Here is a 24,799-nt window from a genome sequence, read left to right on the forward strand (position 1 = left end):
CAGATCTGCCAAGTCTACCCTAGAGATGAACTGGTGTGAGAGATACCAAGACTGTTGCTGCATTCAGTTTGGGGGCGATGAAAAATGTCTAACTGTTGCTGTATTCAGTTACTTAATATCATTTTAAAACTAGGAAAGTAATCATTTTATTTAGAAACAATGTTAATTGATCCAGTTATCAAGAACAAGGTGCCATACTGAAATACACTCTATGGGGAAGGGAACTCACACTTAATGAATTCCTAGCATAACAATATTTCTTACACACTACTTTAAGCTGCTCATTCTCAATAATGAAATTTCAGATTATTTCAATAAGAAGTTAAGAACAAAGGCTAAGTCTTACATACTTTGTTCTTTAAAGCCCTAAGTATCTTTGATTTGGAAACTTCTAAAAGAGCTATATTCAGATAGGTACTTAGTAAATGCTCACAGAATCAATGAATGGGCTGTTTCTAAACCTGATTACTTAAATGCTTTTTTTTGAACTGTTGATAATAAATATCTGAAAGTATATTAAGAAATTTAAATCTGAAACTTTATCTGCAAAATTTGATTTAACCACTATAGCCTCAAAGAAAATGAATGTTCACCAAAAGTGCAATAGAAAGGTCCAGCAAAGCCAAAAAGAAAAAAGAATAATGACCTTCATTTTCTAGTCAATGAAAATTTCAGTCTCCATAGGTCATATTAGATATATAACATTATAATATTTTTATTATTATTTTTAAACTGAATATATTTAAACAATTGTGCCTCAAAGCTAAACTAAAAATCTAAAATCCATAGATAGTTATATTACAGAACCCATGTCATTAGAAATGTTTTAACTCAATCTGACTTTTTTAGATTTTTTCTAATAGTGTAAGTGAATATAAGGATCACTTCTTCTTAAGTTTGCAAAGAGAAAATAACTGCAAAACATATAAATGGACACTTTTAATTTCCTCAAACTACCTACTTATAACTTGATTCTTCATGACCTCTTTCTTTCAAGAACCAGTAATTCCGACAATACACCTCAACTAATCATCTTCCAACATGACTAAGTGCCAGCAGTGTGCCCAGTGCTCCGTAAGGACACGGAGACCTGCAGGGTCGTCTTCTCATTTCTGTCTTCAGTGTTTCCTGTCACTCCGTTATTCCTCCTGTATAACTGTGGTCACAGCAAATGATAAATACTGAAGTTTCACAGAGACTTTCATTTTTATATATTTGATTTCTTGCTCAGGTATTGTTACATACACACTTCCTTAAAATACCACTTTCGCCTTCACATCAAGGTATACTCCTTTCTTTCTTCAGTGAAAATATTTTATTAGGACTGTAGGAACAATTTATTTTTATATTGCAATAATGGAATTCTAGAAGCTTGCTACCTGGCAGAGCACCTAAAAAACTGTGTCAAAGAAACATAGACATTATGAAACTAAGAATCAAGTTTAAAAAATTAAAATAAAACCCAGAAATGTTCCTTAGGTAGGAAGTAAAAATTTTGTGGGAAGCCAAAAAAAGTACAGGTTTTGAAAAACCAAACAAATGTAAAAACTAGTAAGTAGAATTTTCCCTGGCATAAAAAAGAACCTTGACTCCTGAGACCCCTTGGATACTGATGACATCAAAGCCCCGAGGCTGGCGTAGAGAAGAAAAGAAATCAAACTTCACTGAGGAATGCATTCAGCCACAAAACACCGATAATAAAATAAAATTCTGGCAAAAATATCTGGACAAAGAAGAGGTCAGGGGAAAGGACAGAATTCTGGGAAGCACAGAACCACAGAGATTCCCAGAAGAACAAGAGAGAATTCTGCAAGGTCTCTCACAAAGTTTTTGGACAGCCCAAAGCCTAATTAGAAAGTGACTTCTACTACAATCAGGGACCACTGCAGGATTTAGTGGGAGTAGGTGGCTCAACAGAAGAATAATCTAGGCCTTGGCTGGTTGGCTCAGTGGTAGAGCTACAGCCCAGCATGTGGATGTCCTAAGGTTCAATTCCCAGTCAGGACACATAGGAGAAGCGACCATCTGCTTCTCCACACCTCCCCCTTCTCTCTCTCTCTCTCTCTTTGTCTCTTCTTCCTTCAGCCATGGCTCAACTGGTTTCAGCGCATCAGCCCCAGGCATTAAGGATAGCTCATTGGAGCCTCTGCCTCAGGAGCTAAAAATAGCTTGGTTGCAAGCATGGCCCCAGACAGGGGTTACCAGGCAGATCCCAGTTGGAGTACACTGGGGAGCCTGTCTCTCTATCTCCCCTCCTCTCACTCTGAAAAGAAAAAAACAAAAACGGAAGAAGAATCTAGCCAGGGTGGAAGATGGATCACTCACAGTGAATTCCAGCAGACACAACCCAAAACTACCCTATCCAAAAAACTACCTAGCATCCAATCCTCAACCAACCAATACTTTTTATCTTTAAACTCTCATAATCTCCTTTCTACATTCGGGATTTATAAAACTGATCCATGCCTTTAACCAATTCTTGATATATTATATACAAAAAATACAAAAATACATGTGCTAAAAATGCTATGACTGCTATGCTAATCTTGCCTCTAGTCAAATCAACAGCCATGAGAGAAACACAGAACTGAAGTCATCAACCAAGATTAACAATAGAGACACTACTGTTTCTCACACTATCATGAATAATTTTGTAAATTATCTGATGAAGAGTAATTTCATACTGGTGATTTGAAGAGCAGTGCCTTTCAGAGACTTATAAGCCTCAAATGATCACCTCACTATAGTCAGTGACTGGCGATGAGCCAAGCAGAGTAGAACCTCCCCTCTGGAGTGACCCAATCCAATTGCCAGCAGCTCCTTCAGCCTTTAGGTGTATTCATTATAGCAAGTACTCAATTTCCTTTCTTAATCCTGACTCTAGCAAGGAGAAAGACCTTTTAAGCCAAAGTCATTATTTTCTTTCCTATTCTCTTCCCATAAACTAGACAGTAGTGGCATTAGAAAGAGAGAGAGATGGCACCAGGAACAGGATGGAATGAGAATACAAAGGTGTTAAACAGGAAAGCAGTGAAGTAAGAGAGCTTTAGCTCCTGAGGACTATTTAAAATGCTGTGACTTCTCAGAAAATAAGACACACTTACAAAATTTAAGAAAAAATGCATTCCAGGAATATATATTTTTAATTATTAAAACTGGTTCCCACCCATTAACATATTTAAGAACTGTACTAAAACTAACTATATTATACCAGAAATGAAATTCTTTTGGAAGTACAAAATTGCCCACAACTATGTTTCTTTTTTAATCTTCTAATATATTGCTTATTCCAGAAAATATTCAAGAGACTTTTTTTTTGTACTTGACCATTAGGTATTTTTATTTTAACCAATGAAAGTCTAATAAGAATCTGTTCTTGAATTTCATTTCTGACTTCAATATCAACACTTAAATAAAAATGTAGGTTTTATTCCATACCTATCCTTGATCTGTCTGGCAGCCTTGGAGCAAATCAGGGAGAAGAGAAAGAAGGCAGTTAGTGCTTTTCATGCAAGTTTCCATGGCAGTGACATGCAAGAAAGTTAGGATACAAACCCTGGAACAGATTAGTTCATATTCACCCAAACATAAATTATAGGAAATCTGTGTAGTTTGTATCAGCTTACAAGTGATGTTAGAAGTACAGTAGAAAATCTAGACCCCATATAAATCACCTTAAAAGAAGGGACATTCAACATTCCAAACTAAAACCAGATGACTATAAATGTTTTTTCTTACCTTACGATTATCATAACATACTTCCACTTCCATTCAGTCTGACACTCCTGCACTAGAACAATCAATCTCCTTTATGGGACACACATTTCTATGCATTCTGATGGTTTTCTTACACAATTCAAACACGCTCTCCAATTTTTCTTCAGAGATTTCTTTCACCACACCATGACTGTCCCAAGTTTTCCGTATGTGCCTTCTCTGGGCAAAGACTTTGTATTGAGAGCCTGACTGCCAACATATAAAACTAGGCTGCAGTTCTACAATCCTATACCCCCCACCAAGTGAAGTTCTAATGGTGAAAATTCAGACAAGGAGAAACCAGAGAAATACTTCGAGCAATGTGGTCTTTTCCTTAGATGATGTCATAGAAGCTGCCAACTTAAACTTAAGACTACATTAAGATCTTTTTTTTTCCTCCCGAATGCTAGCATAAGTTTAAGAAGGGGACAGAGCTATTAATTGATGACTGTCACAGAAAAATGATGAAAAATGCTAGTAAAAACTGCTGTCCTTTTTATATTTACATGCAATATAATATAGCCAACAAAAGTTTTTCCCCACACTGACCAGCATAATTAATGATGTAGCCAATGTAGACTATGGCTGTTTCCTTCGACTCTCCAACCCAGTGTCCAGCATAAAGCTTGGCGCTCAGTAATGTATAATTATTAAATGTAACCGAACAATAAACATAACAATGCTTCTGTTGCCTCTCTTCTTCAGTTCTAAAACTGTTTTTTTATATCATTCATTTTTATACCCAGTCTAAAATATTCTTGTCTGAGAACCTTTCTACACAAAAGAACAGATTGCAATTTAGATCAGCATATTATGCAGGTCCAGCACTACCATAGTCAATTCTGTGACCTTGTATACTAACCATTCCATTTCTTTATTAAGGGATTTTTGTCCTTAATGTTGCTAAAGATCCTTTTCAAGCTCCACATTCTGCAGCAATCTAATTCTGTGGCATCGATGATATGTTCCTTAAATCATGACACTACTTTGGTACCAGGGATAAGAAATGTTAAGGTAGTTAATTATACTGATTTTTTAAAAGTAATTGTGATTATAACTAGAATTACAAACCAGTGATTTTAATATGAGTGCATGGGAGGGGTAGAGGAGATTGTTCTCTGCACTTGATGTTTCTTCATTATGGATACATGTCCACTAGCATGACTCCCTTGGCCTCTCTCTGTTTCCTCATTTTTCCTGGGAAGGTGAGGTGCTCTAATCTGACTGTGAATCTGAAATGAGAAACTATAAATAAGCAGCTCAGCACCTTTCCCTTTTTCTGCCCCTTGCCTTCCCACAGAGAATATATATTCTGTTCTTTCCCCTTGATGCAGTAAGTTTCACTGAAACAGCCCCCCCATATACCCGAGGTAGCCCAGTAATGACCATACGTAGGTGGGTAAATCTGTCTAATTCTATGATTCAATATTAGCAAAGCTTGCCTATTGATACAAGTCAAATTCTCTAGTATCGTTTTATCAGTATTTGGCATCTTATCAGCTTTGTTTTACCTTATTTCTGAACTGGTTTAGAACTTGGTTAGAGGAATGTTACTAGAAGTCACTATCAAATAGCCCAACAATATAAAGATCCTTACTGTTTTTTAATCTGACTATTTTATTCAATTTTGTATCTAGTGTTAAATCAGTAAGGTGGTGCCATTTTAAGTGTGTGCAAGTGTGCACACATACACATGTAAGCTTTGATGTTATCACTTAATATACTAGGCTGTTCGTGACAAACCTGAAAAAAAAAACAGATAAAAAAGCTATATAACTCAGAAAAAACTGTTGTCCCGTGTACATATATAAATACACCCAGCAGGTAAAACTGGCAACTCAGTGGTTTCTCTTTCATTTATGTTCAAATTTTATAGCACAGACACTGTGTAAATGCAGTAAGGGTTGAAAAGTTATTCTGTGCAATAACTTTTATAAAGAGTGGAAAGTCTCAAGTTCTGAAAATATTTTTCTAAAAGGGCCAATTTTTTTTTTTAAATGTCTTAAATTGGAAAATAAATCATTTCATCTTTTTTCTGGAATTTCTTCTCCTGAAGCAGAAAGCTATTCAAAAGATACATGTTACAATTTTGCTTGATTACTCTAAGTTTCAACTGTGATGTATTTTGTCACTTAAACACCTCTATTTAATAAGTACCAACTGATCCCCTCATCTACCATGGCTCTGTCTCCAACACATTTATTTGATAATATTTCCACTTAGTGAGTTATGAAGTGGTCTCAGTGAATGCTTAGATTTTTAGGTTACAGTACTGCATATTACCGGAAAGCCTTCAAGAAGTATTAGTCATATTACTTTGCTCAACATGACTATTTTCTATTTCAATTTCAATCACTATTTCTAATTCAATCTCCTAATATCATTTGCCAGCACTTCATTTCCTTCTGTTTCTATCAGAGATGACTCCTTTCTCTCTCTCTCATTCCCTTTCTCCACCTATCGATTGTTTTTGAAGTAAAGCTTAAAATTCTGATCCTTTATCAGTTATAGGACAAAGACCAAACTTCCTTAACAGAATTGTAGTTGGAATACAAAGTAGTAATCACAAACGGTTCTTCACAATTAACAATTAAACATAAAGTTAAACCATATCTTTTCCCAATCTCTCTCATTTTTAATCTACAATGAGCATCGATACAGAAACTATTTCCTTTCGTGACTCTATCCAGCCCTTTGAAGATTAAGATCTTATTGTTTCTATATCCCTTCTTAATATCCTCATTTTCCTCCCTTTATAGTAAGGTGTTAAAAGCAAACTACTCTAAAATAATTCTATTTATGGAGCATCTAAATTGGATGCTATTTTTAAACACAAATACAAAGGGAAATATAAAATAAAGAAGTTTTAGATCTTGCTTATTGTACTCAATAAATCATTTTCCCAAACAGGACATAATTTGCGATTTCCAAATTTCTTCTGAATCAAAAAATTTGAAATTTGTCAGCAAATAATGAGTCATAATCAAAGTTTAAGAGATCTGAGTTTCAGCTCATCCCAAGAACTAGCAAATCACAACTCTTTTGGACTCAGTTACCTCATCTATAAAATAATGAACACTAAGACATCTTCGAACCCTAAAGTCCATCCTAAGCCATCTTATTAATAGATAGGAACTTTTTAAAATTATACAAAACAAATTAAACATTTTAACAATCTAAATACAGACTGAAATGGAAAAAGACAACAGAGTTAGTTAAAACCAGAGATCATTTATAAATAGCAACAAAAGTAAGAATATATCTGTTTCTGATCATTGCTAAGAGAAAAATTCACTAACCCCATCAAAAGGATGAATCTAGGAAAAACTAGATGTCAAAATTGGCATTTGCCTGAGAGGATTTATCTTTATTTTGATTTGCAGTAAAGCCAATAGAGATCCTAGTAAAAATCTGAATGCCACACAACACTGAGAAACTTTTCAAGTCGTGTATACATGTTCACATTGTTTTATACTTAAAAATTTCCTACTAGATTTGGGACAAATAATTTGTAATGTTTCCTTGAGACAATCTGAAAATCAATAAGGAACAAATACTTAACACTTTTTTATAATATATAATTGAGACTTCTACCCTCATCCTAAAATTACCGTATTAAGGAATAACTTGGGAAATAAAGGAGACTCAGTCACACAGTGTGAAGAGATAGATTCTTTTCTTAGACAAAAATACCAACTTAAAAAAATTAAAGAAACTGCATGACAGTTAATTACATATAAATCTGTTTATAAAAAGAACTATTTTTTAAAAACTACAACCATTTAAAAGGCTTCACAAAGTCATAGTAAATAACTTGAAATAAATTTTGAATACACTACTGTATACATCTGCTCTATGACTAAGGACATTTATATACTAGACTACATTTTTATAGAATATAAACACCCATAAATAAAATAAAGGGAAAAATTATAGCTTGAGCTATTCTTAACAAATGTTTAGATTTGTTTTTTTAAATATTTATTAATTTTTGAGATAGCAGAAGGAAAGAAGGGGAGAGAGAAACATCAATTTATTGTTCCACTTATTTATGCATTCACTGGTTTTTTCTCACATGTTCCCTAACAGGAGATAGAACCTGCAACCTTGATATACAGAAGGATGCTCTAACCGACTGAGCTACCCAGCCAGGGTAGATTTGTTTTTAAACTGCCTTCAGAGCTGAAACATTCATGCTTTTGTTAAGGGTCCTCTCCTCTCAGCATTCCTGAGTTCGCCCCCACAAGCAGCTTCTGCAATAGTTCTGCCCCCCTGGAAATACTGAATACCCCTCTCTGTATGTGCTCTTCGTGGTCAGAGCCCGATACTCACTAAACAATATTCCAACAATTATGCGTCAAAGTGAGAAATACACAAAACCCATTCTCATTTTTCATCTGTGATCAAACGTAGAAGAAATTGTTTCCCTTTTGCTTTAGTCTATACACTTTATTTCATTGTAGGCACCTGGACAGGTAATCATTCCGCCCTTTCTAGTCTGACAAGGGAGTTAGGTGTGAAGAGTGTGATGAAGTAGCTGGTTAGTTACACTGACTTGGAAAATGTCCCACAGACTCAGGTCTTCGTAGGTGGAATTCAAGTTCTAAATTCAGGGGGTGGGGAAACACAGGGATATTAATTTTGGCAAAGAACTGAAGCAGTGTTGTGCAGACCAACTATGAGCAGAGAACTCAGGTTTGGTGGGGTTTTGGTTACCTGTCTACCCAAAAATAAAGCTAATGATCAGATCTCATTTGCTGATGATCTTCCTGCATATATTTACTATCAACCAAACTTCTAATGGTTTAAAAAAATTTAGTGAATGTATGTTCTAACATCCTTTTCCACTTGTACTATTTTCCCTTGTTCAATTTCAGACTATCTAATTCTAGTAAATAGCATAGCTTCATATTCAATTCTCATGTTGAGGTACAATGTGGTCATTTAAACATCCATACTTAAAATTCTCTTTTTGAAGATAATGAAGTCTAAAAAGACTGGATTTTAGCCTACGGTATTTTTTTGTCCCCATATTAATCAGACTTAATTACTTTACTTTGGGATATTTGTAAACAGTTTAACTTAGAAGAATTTTTTTTCCAAATATCTGACAATATGCTGCTAGTCCAATAGTTAATTTTCAGAGTCATCTTCCCTATTTTGTCAGCAGACTTGTGTTTGAGGCAAGCCTGCAGTCCATGCAGCTGGCTAGGAAAATGAACTTATGTTCTTAGAATCAAGCCATTATCTGAACCTGGCCAGTTAGCTCAGCTGGTTAGAGCATCATCCCCAGATTCCAAGGTTGCAGGTTCAATCTCAGGTGAGGACACATACTGCAAGCAACCAATGAATGTACAACTAAGTGAAACAAGTGAATGCTCTCTCTCTCTTTCTTTCTCTCTCAAATCAGTCAATTAAAAAAAAAAGTTACAGAAACCATTATCTGGATACTACACTGCTCACAAAAATTAGGGGATATTTTATCACTTCATGTTCATTTAAAAATATCCCCCAATTCTGCTCACAAAAATTAGGGGATATTTTATAGCTTCATATTCATTTCGACATAGCCCCTAATTTTTATGAGCAGTATATTTGGATATACTCAGAAGGTAACAGCAAAATAACAGTTAAGCACTTTTCTTGAATAAGAAACTCAGATTTCTGGCTAAAAAACACTAACGATTCACTTCACCACATCTCCACATAGTTTTAGCTATTAAGCAGTATTGCAAAATGCTCAAAGACAAAATCAAAATTGTAAAATAAGAGATCAACTGGCCACATTAAGAAAATATATTTAAAACACAATGTGATTTATTTTATCAGAACCTTTCCAATTTATAAATAGCGAGGGAAAGTTTTAATTAACAAGGCTGGAAAGGACAAAGGAGAAAGAGTGAATAGCCTTTGAGAGGAAGGGAAGAAGAGAATGAAAATGTAAATTAAAAAAAATAAACTTGGAAAATAGAAACTTTTTTTTTTTTTTTACAGAGACAGAGAGAGAGTCAGAGAGAGGGATCGATAGGGACAGACAGACAGGAACGGAGAGAGATGAGAAGCATCAATCATCAGTTTTTTGTAGCAACACCTTAGTTGTTCATTGATTGCTTTCTCACATGTGCCTTGACCGCTGGCCTTCAGCAGACCGAGTAACCCCTTGCTCAAGCCAGCGACCTTGGGTCCAAGCTGGTGAGCTTTGCTAACACCAGATGAGCCTGCGCTCAAGCTGGTGACCTTGGGGTCTTGAACCTGGGTCCTCTGCATCCCAGTCTGACACTCTATCCACTGCACTTACGCCTGGTCAGGCGGAAAATAGAAACTTTTATCACAGCTTTTCCAAGCATCGGTCTCTATTTAAATGCAACTGTATTCAAGTTATTTTGCATGTATTGTACAGTTTTCCTGTCTTCTTCCTCATTCTCAGGCTCTCAGCTATTAACTTTTGCTGCTAGGATTATGTCTGTCATTAATTCTGCCCTACTCCACTAGAAGACTCTTTTGACAACTAGGAAACAGAAGAAAAACCAAATTTTTGTCCCATACACATATTAATAGTCAACAGGTCCTGAGAAACTATCAAGAACAGAGAATATGGCCCTGGCCGGTAGCTCTGTGGATAGAGCATTGGCCCAGCATATAGATGTCCCAGGTTCATGCTCGCTTCGGCAGCACATATACTAGATGTTCCAGGTTCAATTCCCAGTCAGGGTGCACACATGAGAAGCAACCATCTGCTTCTCTCCTTCTCCATCTCCCCGTTTTTTCCCTCTTTCTCTGCCGCAGCCAGTGGCTAGACTGGCTTGAGCATGGCCCAGGGTACTGACTATAGCTCCATTGTTGTACAACAGCCTCAGATGCTAAAAATAGTTTGGTACTCTACCACTGGCCCCAAATAGTGTTGTCGGGTAGATCATGGATGGGGTGCATGCGGGAATCTGCCTAACTCCCCTCCTCTCACCTAAAAAAAAAAAAAAGAATAAAGGATATTAACTCTTGCCCATAAACTTATGACACTAATTTTGATGTCTTGGATATCTTTTGCTTTCTGTATGTATTTGGCTATGTTCCAGACAATTGAGGTTATCACATATATGCTCTCTAAACAGGTGACATATCTATATTTTTAAAGTCCCTTAAAGTATCATACATGTCCTCTCATAATTGCTTTATATAAGTGCTACCAAATGCAAAGATGAATCTCCTCACAACCCACCTCCAAATTCGAAAATTAGCTCAATAATTTATAGAAAAAGAACTTTTTTGACTAATTTTGTTAAAAGGAATTAATTTTTAAAGTTTATTTTCAAAGTGTAGGGATATAAGCCAGCAAATGTTACCTTCTCAAGATTTTCCTACTTTCAAGTTCACAGAAAAATAAAATAAAAACATTAGATGAACACAATGGATTATAAAGCTACCTTTCTAACACTAATACAGCTCAATAGTTTGACCACAAAGACCAAGAAAAATAACATCAAACTCAAATATTTTATCTTGGTAAGATTACTAAATGTCTCTATTTTGCTAATTATTATATATAGTTCAATTTTTCAATCATTTTACTCCATTTTTTAGTAAATTCTACATCCTCATCCTTCATCAAATATAACAGATTTGATAAATTGGTAATTACTGAACAACAACCTTACTTAAAATAAAAACCAGAAACTAGAATTCAGAATCTCAAACCCCAGAACCTAGGTTAACACAGTAGCAGTCTTTTTCCTCCACTGTTTATATTTTCATACCAAACATTCCCCTTTAGATAAAGAACATATATTTTCATATTTGAATAAAACATCAAACAATTTCTTAAACTAAATGGTGGAACATTTAACAAGAAGTTTAGTAACCAACACGAGGCTGCAGTGCTCGTCTTCATCAGTGACAGTGTTTCTCCATCAGTTCTCAGAAAGGAATAATACTAGACCCCCCATTCCTTTTAGACTTTGTATTTTTTTAAGATTTTTATTTTATTGATTTTACAGACAGGGAAGGGAGCACGAAGTATGAACTCATAGTTGCTTCTCTAGTTGTTGACTGATTGCCTGTCATATGTGCCTTGACCAGGCAAGCCAGGGTTTGAAACAGCGACTTCTGCGCTCCAGGTCGACCCTGCATCCACTGCGCCACCGCAGGCCAGGCTAGACTTTATATTTTTTAGACTGAATAAATTCAAAATTAAAAGGGAAAATAACCATTTTTTAAAATCAGAACTTTCCTTTTCAAGAGGATTAATTTAGTTTTATGGTTGATTTGTTTGTACCTTTGAAAATTCTTCAGCCTCCTTTATATCTAATGACCGTGTTGCAAATTCTAGTAGTTCTTCAGAGTTCTCCAGGGCATTATTACACTGACTAAGCTGACTCTAGAAAAAAAATAATTATCATTAAGATAAAATTTCCTATCACCATCAGAATCTTAAATATAGAGTATTGTTATAATGAGTTTACAGAGAAGTTTAACAGCACTACTTGTACAAAAATATTGTAGAGAGCTACTGAAGCAAGGCAATCACTAGTCATATTTTTAACAAATTTTAATTATCTTAATACATCATATTTCACATCTTTCCATAACTTGTCCAAAAGAGCTTAACTGAATACAGATAAAGATATACTTATCATTTGAAAACACAAAAGAAAGTAAAGCAATTATAAATAACTGGGATCAAATTTAAAGAGTCTTCTCAATCAGGGCAGTCAGAAAACTATCAACCATTTAAATTAAAATATCAGAATAATCCATCTGTAGACAATACCTTCTATAATGAAGATTGAATTTCTTGATGATATTTAACTATTTTTATTTTACTTAAAAAATTATTTTATTTATTGATTTGGGGGAGGGAGAGAGAAACACTACTTTCGTTGTTCTACTTATCCCAGAATTCACTGGTTGACTCTGACTCTCACAGGTGCCCTGACCAGAGACTGAACCCGCAACATTGGCACATCAGGATGGTGCCCCACCCAGGTGGCTGAGCTAGCTGGCCAGGGATTTTATTTTATTTTTTTCAGTTATCCAATGTATGTGGATTTTCAGGGAAAAAAAAAAAAAAAGGAAAGTAGAGAAAAGGACCTAAGAGGAGTTAGTCAATTGCCATTAATTAAAAGCTAACAATATAAGATACATGAATAAAATGTGGCAAGCAGTAAATATTTTTCTAAATACAAATAGCAAAGTCCCTACTGTAAAGAAGGATGTTAATAACAGTTTAATTTTGTCTAGCCAACTGAAAGTTTTCTTTTTAAATGTGTCTTTTGCCTGCTCCTAGCTCCCCTAACAACATCAGAAAACAGCATACACAATTGAGCAGACAGAAGGTCCCCCCCCCCCCAAAAAATAAGCACCAACCAGGTATTCGGATCTTAGAGGTAAGAGAAAAGGCGAATATCAGGGGCACTGAAACATCGCTCACTCCAGGAATGGTTAAAGTTCAATAGATAAAAATTGATAATGCACATTCAATATGCATGAGATTTTTGTCACTTTACGGGAAGAAGCAAAGGTAGAAAAATATGACTCATGGCCACTTTGATGGCAGATTGAATATGTGGTATGGGCTATGTTGACAGGAATGTTGGCCAGTGAACAAAACAAAGATGAAGATAATTAGAGTTGTTCTGGAGAGAAAAGGTACAGGAAGAGAGAAAAGGAGGTTAAAGATTAAGCAATTAATGCTTAAAATGTATTTCAGGCCCTGGCCGGTTGGCTCAGTGGTAGAGCATTGGCCTGGCATGCAGGAGTCCCGGGTTCCATTCCCGGCCAGGGCACACAGGAGAAGCGCCCATCTGCTTCTCCACCCCTCCCCCTCTCCTTCCTCTCTGTCTCTCTCTTCCCCAACCGCAGCCAAGGCTCCACTGGAGCAAAGTTTGCCCGGGCGCTGAGGATGGCTCTGTGGCCTCTGCCTCAGGCGCTAGAATGGCTCTGGTTGCAACAGAGTGACGCCCCAGATGGGCAGAGCATCACCCCCTGGTGGGCATGCCGGGTGGATCCTGGTCGGGCGCATGGGGGAGTCCGTCTGACTGACTCCCCGTTTTCAACTTCAGAAAAATACAAAAAAAAAAGAATGTATTTCAAACTGGTGCTGTGAAGAGGGTGCAGAAATATGCACAGGGTAAGTTGGGGATTGGATTTTCAGAAAAACAGAGTTTTCCTTTCCTCTCCGATTTTGTGTTTTAAAATAATAAATTTATTTATTGAAATTTATGAATACTGTATAAATAATTCTTTGAATGACTTAAGTAATTCCACCTCAACCTCCCCAATATAAACAAAAAAATCTCAACCTGGGAAGTATGGACAGACTTAAAAGCATATCTGACCCTTGAAAATTGCATGTGTACAGTGTGTGTGTAAGAGAATGAGAACGTTTGTATTCTTCCAAAGCTTTCAGATTCTCAGACATGTGTGAGCAAAATCAGTACTGTACATAAAAGTGAGCTGCATTTCTATATACAAACAATGAACAATCCAAGAAGAAAATTAAGAGAATAATCTCATTTTCAATAGTGTCAAAAAGAATGAAATATACAGTGTCCGTAAAGTCATGGTGCACTTTTGACCGGTCACAGGAAAGCAACAAAAGAAGACAGAGATGTGAAATCTGCACCAAATAAAAGGAAAACTCTCCCAGTTTCATACCTATTCAGTGCAGTTCGATGTGGGCTCATGCACAGATTTTTTAGGGCTCCTTAGCTAGCTATCCCGTATAGCCTCTACAGACTCATCACTGACTGATGGCCTACCAGAACAGGGTTTCTCCACCAAACTGCCGGTTTCCTTCAACTGCTTATCCCACCGAGTAATGTTATTCCTATGTGGCGGTGCTTCGTTATAAACGCGCCGATATTCACGTTGCACTTTGGTAACAGATTCAAATTTAGCGAGCCACAGAACACACTGAACTTTCCTCTGTACCGTCCACATCTCGACTGGCATGGCCATGGGCTGCTCCACTGTATACATGGTGTTACGTCATCATCTGCGCATGCGCACATGCTGCCACATCATCCTACAGAAACTGGGAGGGTTTTCCTTTTATTGGTGCAGATTTCACATTTCTATCATCTTTTGTTGCTTTCCTGTGACCGGTCAAAAGTGCACCATGAGTTTACGGACACACTGTAGTTCTGGCCAGTTGGCTCAGTGGATAGAGTGTCAGCCTAGTGTATGGATGTCCCAGTTCAACTCCCAATCAGGGCACACAAGAGAAGCGACCATCTGTTTCTCTCCCCCCCCTCCCCCTTTTCTCCCTCTTCCCCTCCTGCAGCCAATAGCTCAATTGGTTTAAGCGTTGGCCCTGGGAAGTGAGGATGGCTCAGTTAGTCTGAGCTCATCAGCCTCAGGTGCTTAAAATAGCTCTATTGATTTGAGCATTGGCCCCAGACCAGAGTTGCTAGGTGGATACCGGTTGGGGTGTATGCAGGAATCTGTCTCTCTATCTACCTTCCGGAAGGAAGGAAGGAAGGAAGGAAGGAAGGAAGGAAGGAAGGAAGGAAGAAGGGAGGGAGGGAGGGAGGGAGGGGGAGGGGGAGGGGGAGGGGGAGGGGGAGGGGGAGGGGGAGGGGGAGGGGAGGGGAGGGGAGGGGAGGGGAGGGGAGGGGAGGGAAGGGAGGGGAGGGGAGGGGAGGGGAGGGAAGAAAAGGAGTAAGTCAGTCACAAAAAAGTACAAATAATGTATGGCTCCACTTATATGAGGTATCTAGAGTAGTCAAAATAAGGAAAACAGAAAATACAATGGGGGTTGACAGGCAGTAGGGGGAGGGGCAAATGCGGGGTTGTTCCATGAGTTTCAGTTTGCAAGATGAAAAAGTTCTAGAGATCTGTTATACAATAATGTAAATATAGGTAACACTAATACACTGTAAATTTTAAATGGTTAAGAGGATAAATCTTATATTATGTTTTTATATCACAATTTAAAAAAAATGAGATTATCTATGACCAGAAAAAGCTAAGAATCACTCTTCTACAAGATAAAAGTAGTTACACATAGAAATTCACTATTTGTTTTTACTAAATCAAGCATTAGACTAAAATTATTCATATTCAAACAGTTTTATGATCTCACCTGTAACTCTTGAGATTTACGAGCTTGTTCCTGTTTGATACTGTTAATCATAGTTTCTTTCATTTCATCCAATATAGAGTATAAACCATCAAATTCTTCATCTAACTCTGAAAGTATGTTAGAAGAATTTTCCTATTTAATAAACAAAACAAAGTGATTTTACTGAAGAGCTGCTAAACATTGAAAACCAAGATATATTTAATCAAAGGAGAAAATAGTTCTATATTATAAACTCAGCCAATCATAAAAATAACATTCTAATATTTGACATAAGGCTTTATAAAACACATAAACCCAAGAAGCTGGCTGTTAATGCTGATAACACTATTTCAGCTATGTTATGAGTTGAGCAGCCTTTTTGGACTAACCCATACTCTCTCTCCATCTTTTATGACACTGTTTGCACAGGACAGTGTGAAAGGATGTTTTAAAATTGCCAACTTTGTCCAGACCTTTGGGCTCTAAGGCAGACCCCAGGCAGCAGTTCTCAACCTTTTCTGTGCATCAGAATCATTAGTGAGCCTGACCAGGCAGTGGCGCAGTGGACATAGAGCGTCAGACTGGGAGGTGGAGGACCCAGGTTCGAAACCCCGAGGTCGCCGCCTTGAGCACGGGCTCATCTGGCTTGCATGCAGGCTCACCAGCTTGAGCGCAGGGTCACTGGCTTGAGCGTGGGATCACAGACATGATCCCATGGTCGCTGGCTTGAGCCCAGGGTTGCTGGCTTGAGCAAAGAGTTACTCGCTCTGCTGCAGCACCCAGTCAAGGCACATATGAGAAAGCAATCAATGAACAACAAAGGAGACTAAGGAGCCACAACAAAGAATTGATGCTTCTCATCTCTTCCTATCTGTCTGTCTGTCCCTATCTGTCCCTCTCTCTGTCTATCACAAAAAAAGAAAAAGAATCATTAGTGAAGCATTTTAATAAAATACTCCAAAGATTTTTATTCTGTATCTCTTGAGGAATAGTTTGAAGTTGAACAGATAGGGATGGGGCTGATTTTGTGTAAAATTTTTCATCTTTCACATTGTCTAAAACACTGCATTTACAAAAGATAAACAGAACTTAAAGACTTAGCAATTCCTTACTGGATCCTAAAACAGTTATCAACTATTCGATTTTAGTGCTAGAAGGCACCTCAGAAGTCATCTACTGACTAGAATTTATACTCACCTAAATTTTATGAAATAAAATACAGCTAAGTGACCTGCCTGAAGTTATACAAATAGTTGCCAGCAGCAGAATTAATAAAGCATTTCAAGTGTGTTGACTTCTCACTGTCTCATTAAGCAAGATGCTATTATTTCAACAAGAAATACTTTTAAAATATCTCTGAAATCTCTAGATAAGTCTGCAACAATGATAAGACAGAAGAAATTATCTTCAGACACTGTTCAACTGAAATGAATCATTCAATTAAGAGAAACAAATTGGCACCGGCTAAAAGAACTAATAAGTATAATCTATTATACCGGGGTAGTCAACCTTTTTATACCTACGGCCCACTTTTGTATCTCTGTTAGGAGTAAAATTTTCTAACTGCCCACTGGTTCCACAGTAATGGTGATTTAAAAAGTAGGGAAGTAACTTTACTTTATAAAATTTATAAAGCAGAGTTACAGCAAGTTAAAGCATATAATAATAATTACTTACCAAGTACTTTATGTCGGATTTTCACTAAGTTTGGCAAAATAAATCTTTATAAAACAACTTAGTATAGTTAAATCTTTCTTTTTTTTTTTTTGTATTTTTCTGAAGTTGGAAATGGGGAGGCAGTCAGTCAGACTCCCGCATGCGCCCAACCAGGATCCACCCGGCATGCCCACCAGGGGGCGATGCTCTGCCCATCTGGGGCGTTGCTCTGTTGCAACCAGGGCCATTCTAGCACCTGAGGCAGAGGCCATGGAGCCATCCTCAGTGCCCAGGCCAACTTTGCTCCCATGGAGCCTTGGCTGCAGGAGGGGAAGAGAGAGACAGAGAGGAAGGAGAGGGGGAGGGATGGAGAAGCAGATGGGTGCTTCTCCTGTGTGCCCTGGCCAGAAATCGAACCCAGGACTCCTGCACGCCAGGCCAACGCTCTACCACTGAGCCAACCGGCTGGGGCTAAATCTATCTTTTTATTTATACTTTGGTTGCTCCGCTACCGCCCACCATGAAAACTGGAATGCCCACTAGTGGGCGGTAGGGACCAGGTTGACTACCACTGTATTATACTATCATAATCCAAACTTTGCTCATAATGTTTACAACACCAGACATTAACACACTGGAGTCTTATCCAAAGTAGTTTTAATCATTTTACTAGTTTATTTACAATGATAAGAATGAGCTGTGGAAGAATAAACGTGCAATCTGGAAGGCAGAAAATCTAAACCAAATCCCACACCAACCACTCAGTAATATTGTGACCCAGGACAAGTCACTTAAATTCCTGGACCTCAGTTTATTCATCTGAAAGGAATTGGACTACTCAATAACCAGTTGGCACTTTCCTTTTTTAATCTTTATTTCACTTTTACTTATTGATTTGAAAGAGAAGGGGGGGCAGAGAGAGAGAGAGTGAAACACTGATGTGTTGCTCTACTTATCCCTGCATTCATTGGTTGATTCCTGTATATGCCCTGACTAGGAATTGAATCTGTAACCTTGGCTTATCAGAATGATACTCTAACCAACTGACCTAACCAGCCAGGACATAAACTGGTACATTTTTATGGATTCTTGCCCACTCTCTCCTATGCACCCATTTTCAGTGAGCATGTCTGTCAATCAGAAAAATTGGGGGAGGCTAGCTCTATCTTATGGTCTCTTTGTCCGGATGTCAAATGTGATGACCCTCTCTCCCACATATCAGAGTTTTAGAACCACTAGCATTGCTTAAAGAAACTGAATTTGTGAATTCACCCAATTTTTCGATAAAATAGGTCAAGAAAGACAGTTACAGTAGTGAAGATCATAATCAACTGACTTCAATTACAGTAAATTCAAAAGGAAAGGAAAGGCCCTGGCTGGTTGGCTCAGCAGTAAAGCGTTGGCCCAGCATGTGTAAGTCCCGGGTTCGATTCCCACACAGGACACACAGGAGAAGCAACTATCTGCTTCTCCTTCCTTCCTTCCTTCCTTCCCTCCTTCCCTCCCTCCCTCTCTCCCTCCCTTTCTTTCTTTCTTTCTTTCTTTCTTTCTTTCTTTCTTTCTTTCTTTCTTTCTTTCTTTCTTTCTTTCTTTCTTTCTTTCTTTCTGTCCTTTCCTTTCTTCCTTCTCTCTCTCTCTCTCTCTCTCTCTCTCTCTCCCTCTCTCTCTCTCTCTTCCCCCCCTCCTCCTCCTGCAGCCATGGCTTGAGTGGTTTAAGCAAGTTGGCCCTGGGTGCTGAGGATGGCTCCATGGCCTCGCCTCAGGCACTGAGAAGGTTCAGTTGCTGAGCAATGAGCAACAGAGCAACAGCCCCAGATGGATACATCATTGCCTGGTAGGAGACTTGCCAGGTGGATCCCAGTTGGGGCGCACACAGGAATCTGTCTTTCTGCCTCCCTGCCTCTCATTTCTCTAGCAAATAGGGGAGGGGAGGGGAGGGGAGGGGAGGGCAGAAGAGGGGAGGGGAAGGGAGGAAGCATAATAAATAAGCAGTATTTTTCAACCACTGGTCTGTGGACTGGTCCACCAGAAATTTCCTGTCAGACTGCAAAGGAGTTAACGTTAACAGCCCTGATGTTGTATGAAGACTATAGACCCAATGAACATTAAGGTTTAACACGCCAAGGACCAAGCAATTACTTTGGTTAAAACAAACAAAAACCATAGGAAAGGATATACTGTCTACAAGTGTCCTACATATATTCTATGCTTATTTTACACAAAAAAATCCCTTTAAATTCATTATGGTACATTCATGGGAAAGCATCACCAGATTATTGTAAGGTCACTTCTGCCATCAACATTTGATTATCTACAGCAGGGGTCCCCAAACTTTTTTCACAGGGGCCAGTTCACTGTGCCTCAGACCATTGGAGGGCCGGACTATAAAAAAAAACTATGAACAAACCCCTATGCACACTGCACATATCTTATTTTAAAGTAAAAAGACAAAACTGAAATAAATACAATATTTAAAATAAAGAACAAGTAAATTTAAATCAACAAACTGACCAGTATTTCAATGGGAAATATGCTCCTCTCACTGACCACCAATGAAAGAGATGCCCCTTCCAGAAGTGCGGCGGGGGCCAGATAAATGGGCTCAGGGGGCCGCATGCGGCCCGCGGGCCGTAGTTTGGGGACCCCTGATCTACAGTATGGATTATCTCCCCAAGCCTGGCACCATTTCCTTAAGTTTTCCTCTTTCTCCTCTTTGGGCATTTTATCTTTTACCTCTGTGTTTTACCCTCATCTAGTTCTACAAGGAGACCTCTTACCACCTACATTTTTCTTCCACTTAACATAAAAGCAATGCTTAGCTTCCCGATAATTTTGAAAAGGTACAATTTGCTCTTAGAATTAGAAAAAACAAAAATAAAATGGAAAAGGACAAAAGTGAGTACTATAATATTCTCTAATAACTACAATTTCAGACTTTTCTTTTTTCCTTACTACTTGATGATTCCTTGGAGAATGCAACAATATCAAAGAAAGCATTTCTGTTTGTCTGCCATTTGAAAACCCTGCTCTCATTTCTATTAGTTTGTAATCTAGAGTTGATGGAATATTTTTATACTTTTTTTTTAGAGAGAGAGAAAGGAAGATAGACAGGTACAGGCAGACAGAAAGGAAGAGAAATAAGAAGCAAATGTTGGAGAGGCTGTGGAGAAAAAGGAACCCTCATACACTGTTGGTGGGAATGTAAAGTAGTACAATCATTATGGAAGAAAGTATGGTGGTTCCTCAAAAAACTGAAAATAGAACTACCTTATCTATTGCTATATACCCAGTAGCAATCCCTCTACTGGGTATATACCCCAAAAACTCAGAAACATTGATACGTAAAGACACATGCAGCCCCATGTTCATTGCAGCATTGTTCACAGTGGCCAGGACATGGAAACAACCAAAAAGCCCATCAATAGATGACTGGATAAAGAAGATGTGGCACATATACACTATGGAATACTACTCAGCCATAAGAAATGATGACATCGGATCATTTACAGCAAAATGGTGGGATCTTGATAACATTATACGAAGTGAAATAAGTAAATCAGGAAAAAACAGGAACTGCATTATTCCATTCGTAGGTGGGACATAAAAGTGAAACTAAGAGACATTGATAAGAGTGTGGTGGTTACGGGGGGAGGGGGGAAAGGGAAAGGGAAAGGGGGAGGGGGAGGGGCACAAAGAAAACTAGATAGAAGATGACAGAGGACAATCTGACTTTGGGTGATGGGTATGCAACATAATTGAAAGACAAGATAACCTGGACTTGTTATCTTTGAATATATGTATCCTGATTTATTGATGTCGCCCCATTAAAAAAATAAAATTATTATAAAAAAAATAAAAAAGAGATAAGAAGCATCATCTCATAGTTGCAGCACCTTAGTTGTTCATTGATTGCTTTCTCATACGTGCCTTGTCCTGGGAGCTCCAGCTGAGCCAGTGACCCCTTGCTCAAGTCAGTGACATTGGGCTCAAGTCAGTAACCTTGGGCTTCAAGCCATAGAACTTGGGCTTCAAGCCAGTGACCTGTAAGCTCAAGCCAGTGGCCATGGGGTCATGTCTATGATCCCATGCTCAAGCTGGAGACAACTCACTCAAGCTGGTGAGTCCATGCTCAAGCCAGATGAGCCTGCGCTCAAGTTGGCAACCTTGGGGTTTCGAACCTGGGTCCTCAGCATCACAGGCTGATACTCGATCCACTGCATGGTGGCAATGTTTTTATACTTCTGATTTGACCCAATAATCATTCATTATAACATATTTACACAAACATTTTTTAAATTATTTTTATTTTATTTATTCATTTCAGAGAAGAGAGAGAGAGAGAGAGAAGGTGGGGAGGAGCAGGAAGCATCAACTCCCATATGTGCCTTGACCAGGCAAGCCCAGGGTTTCAAACCGGCGACCTCAGCATTCCAGGTCAAGGCTTTATCCACTGCACCACCACAGGTCAGGCTATTTACACAAACTTTTAGAAAAGATTCATACCTGAACTCCTTTGAGTGTTTGATTTAGTGTATCAATAAAGTTCTGAATTTCATCATTTTTATTTGATAGAGTTGAAATGATCCTTTGTAGAGCCTCCTAGGATATAAAAAATAAAACATTATGAATTATAAACTTTAGTAACAACAATTTATAAATAAACTCTTTATGTAAGAGTATAATAAACAGAAGCAATGTAAAGCTTCTCGTTCAAAATTTCCAAAGGCCTGTAACTAAAAAGATAGAATAAGTATGTGTGCTATTTTAAAACCTTTTATTCCTAACATACAAGTAAATCACCACCATACCTTTCACAATAAAGATGATCACTATTAATTATTATCAGTAGTATTATTTTACGTTATAAGGCTATGGCAAAGAAATAGAATCGAACCTAAAACACTGTAAGAACAAATGGAAACTTCTAATAAACCATCAGGAATAAAAACAAAGAGACATTGAAATTTAACATTTTATGTATTTATAAAAATAAAAAACATACTTTAGAAATATGAAAGTATATCATGTGCAGCTTAAATTACAAAATGCATTGTAATATTTACAGATGCTGAGGAAGCATAATAAATAAGCAGTATTTTTCAACCACTGGTCTGTGGACTGGTCCACCAGAAATTTCCTGTCGGACTGCAAAGGAGTTAACAACCCTGATGTTGTATGAAGACTACAGACCCAATGATCTAGTTGAATCTGCTTATGCTTGGGATGATTTGTGCCTTAGTGGTCCCTAAAATAATTCTCCTATTTTCACCAGTCCCCAGATGTAAATGTTGAAAATCACTGAAACAAGGGAAGTAATTTTAGCTGTAATATCTCAGACTTTTTGATAATGCTTCCTATTTAAAATACTTGGTTATTAAATTATCTCATACACTTTAGTTCAGTACTATCCAACACAATTTTCTGCTATGATAGAAATGTCCTCTGTAAGTGCTGTCCAATCTGATAGTTACTGGCCACATGAAGCTAATGTGCTTTTGAAATGTAAATAGAGCAAATGAGGACCAGAATTTATTTTATTTATTTTATATTTTTGTGACAGAGACAAAGAGAGATAAAGGGACAGATAGGGACAGCCAGACAGAAAAGGAGAGAGATGAGAAGCATCAATTCTTTGTTGCGGTACCTTAGTTGTTCATTGATTGCTTTCTCATATGTGCCTTGACCAGGGGACTATAGCACAGCAAGTGACCCCTTGCTCATGCCAGTGACCGTAGGCTCAAGCCCATGACCTCTGCCTCAAGCCAGTGACCATGGGATTATGTTTATGATTCCACACTCAAGCCAGCGACCCAGCACTCAAGCTGGTGAGCCTATACTCAAGCTGGTGACCTCAGGGTTTCAAACCTGGGTCCTCTGCGTCCCAGTCCAATGCTCTATCAACTGTGCCACTGCCTGGTCAGATGCTGAATTCATTTAACTTTAATTTCAATTTTTATAGCCACGTGTAACAAGTATTATCATACTGGAAAGTACAGGTCTAGTTGCTTAATAACTCTCCATGGATAGTAACAACAAAACCCAAACAAGGTACTCATAATCTCAGTAGAAATCCAATGCAAGTACTTTTATGTAACAGGTGAAAGTAATTTTAATATTTTAGTAGTCCAACTGATCTAAAATATTATCAGTTCAATATGTAATCAATACTTAACAATTATTGAGTGCCTTTCTTCCTTCCCTTTTTCCTTCCTTTATAGTACTAAGTCTTCCAAATCCATAGGTATTTTACACTTATAGCATATCTCAATTTAAATTAGCCACATTTCCAGTGCTCAATAAACACATGTTGCTAGAAGTTACCATACTGAAGAACACAACATTAGAAGTCTGTAACACTCAAGCAGTTTATATAATTCTAAGAGTGGGGTAAGGGCAAAGATATATTGATAAGTTTAATTTGCAATTAATAAACAACCTAAAAGCTTCCTGAACTTTCTTTTCAGAATACCAGAATTTCTATATGTGTTAAATATACTAACAATCTTATGCCAGATTCTTAAATTATGCAACCAAGTTCCTTTACAGGAATTTCACTAATTTCTCCACTTATATTAAATATTCCCTCTAGAAATGGAAAGGTAGTGTTATAATATTACCCACCTCTCAAAAAATAACGGTACATAAACAGCACTCTTTGGAGATCCCTCTACAATAACAAAGGGGGAAATTCATTCTTCTCTCCTGTAAAACCTACACTGCTTATTGGTTCTGGTTAGAAAGACTTTCTGGGGGTCACAAAAAGTACAAATATCCATGTCAAGGTTGGCATCTGACAGCAACAAGATTGTAACTGAGGACAGCTGTAAGTTATACAGACTCAAAGAATCATCAGGAAAATGCTGTTTTTGTGCATGGTACTGTTCCAGAGCTCCAAGATACAATTCCCTTAGATTACAGTTATTCTTCTCTTTACCATCGCCCTTTATTCATTCAAAAGTCTGCTTCTCTTGACCATCACCCTTTATTCATTCAAAAGTCTGCTACTACCAGAGAATAAACAGTGACCTTCCTCCATTTCTATTGGCCCAAGAAGTATTACTTGTAATACTTGTGGAAAGAAACCCTATTATCAGTGTGTTGATGTTTCTGGGAGAATGGTATCAAAACTTTAAAATTACTTCCCCCAAAAGTGGTTAGGAATAAAAAGTTTTTAAATGATGATAGAGCATTTCTAGGAAGTATCTCATTTTTTGATGAGAAAATGCTCTATGGCTCACATCTGGAATGTAATTGGGAGTTCTAGTACATCATGAGGGTCTATCACAGAACACCTAGATAAAGGGCCCACATCCTAAGAAAGACACCTTT

At 37.7% G+C, this 24,799-nt stretch overlaps 1 protein-coding gene across 3 annotated transcripts in view; it reads right to left on the reverse strand.

Moving 5' to 3' along the window:
- FSD1L (fibronectin type III and SPRY domain containing 1 like) overlaps positions 1-24,799 on the reverse strand; it is a 66,675-nt gene that overhangs the window by 28,160 nt on the left and 13,716 nt on the right. For all 3 annotated transcript variants that reach the window (XM_066367513.1, XM_066367516.1, XM_066367514.1), the window contains exons 2-5: positions 21,974-22,069; positions 15,836-15,967; positions 12,026-12,127; positions 3,439-3,461 (exon numbers count right to left, since the gene is read on the reverse strand). In XM_066367513.1, coding sequence (XP_066223610.1) covers positions 3,439-3,461; positions 12,026-12,127; positions 15,836-15,967; positions 21,974-22,069 — 353 coding nt within the window. The remainder of the gene's footprint in view (positions 1-3,438; positions 3,462-12,025; positions 12,128-15,835; positions 15,968-21,973; positions 22,070-24,799) is intronic.

This window comes from Saccopteryx leptura, chromosome 2, assembly GCF_036850995.1.
Source record: "Saccopteryx leptura isolate mSacLep1 chromosome 2, mSacLep1_pri_phased_curated, whole genome shotgun sequence".
Classification (NCBI taxonomy): Eukaryota; Metazoa; Chordata; class Mammalia; order Chiroptera; family Emballonuridae; genus Saccopteryx; species Saccopteryx leptura.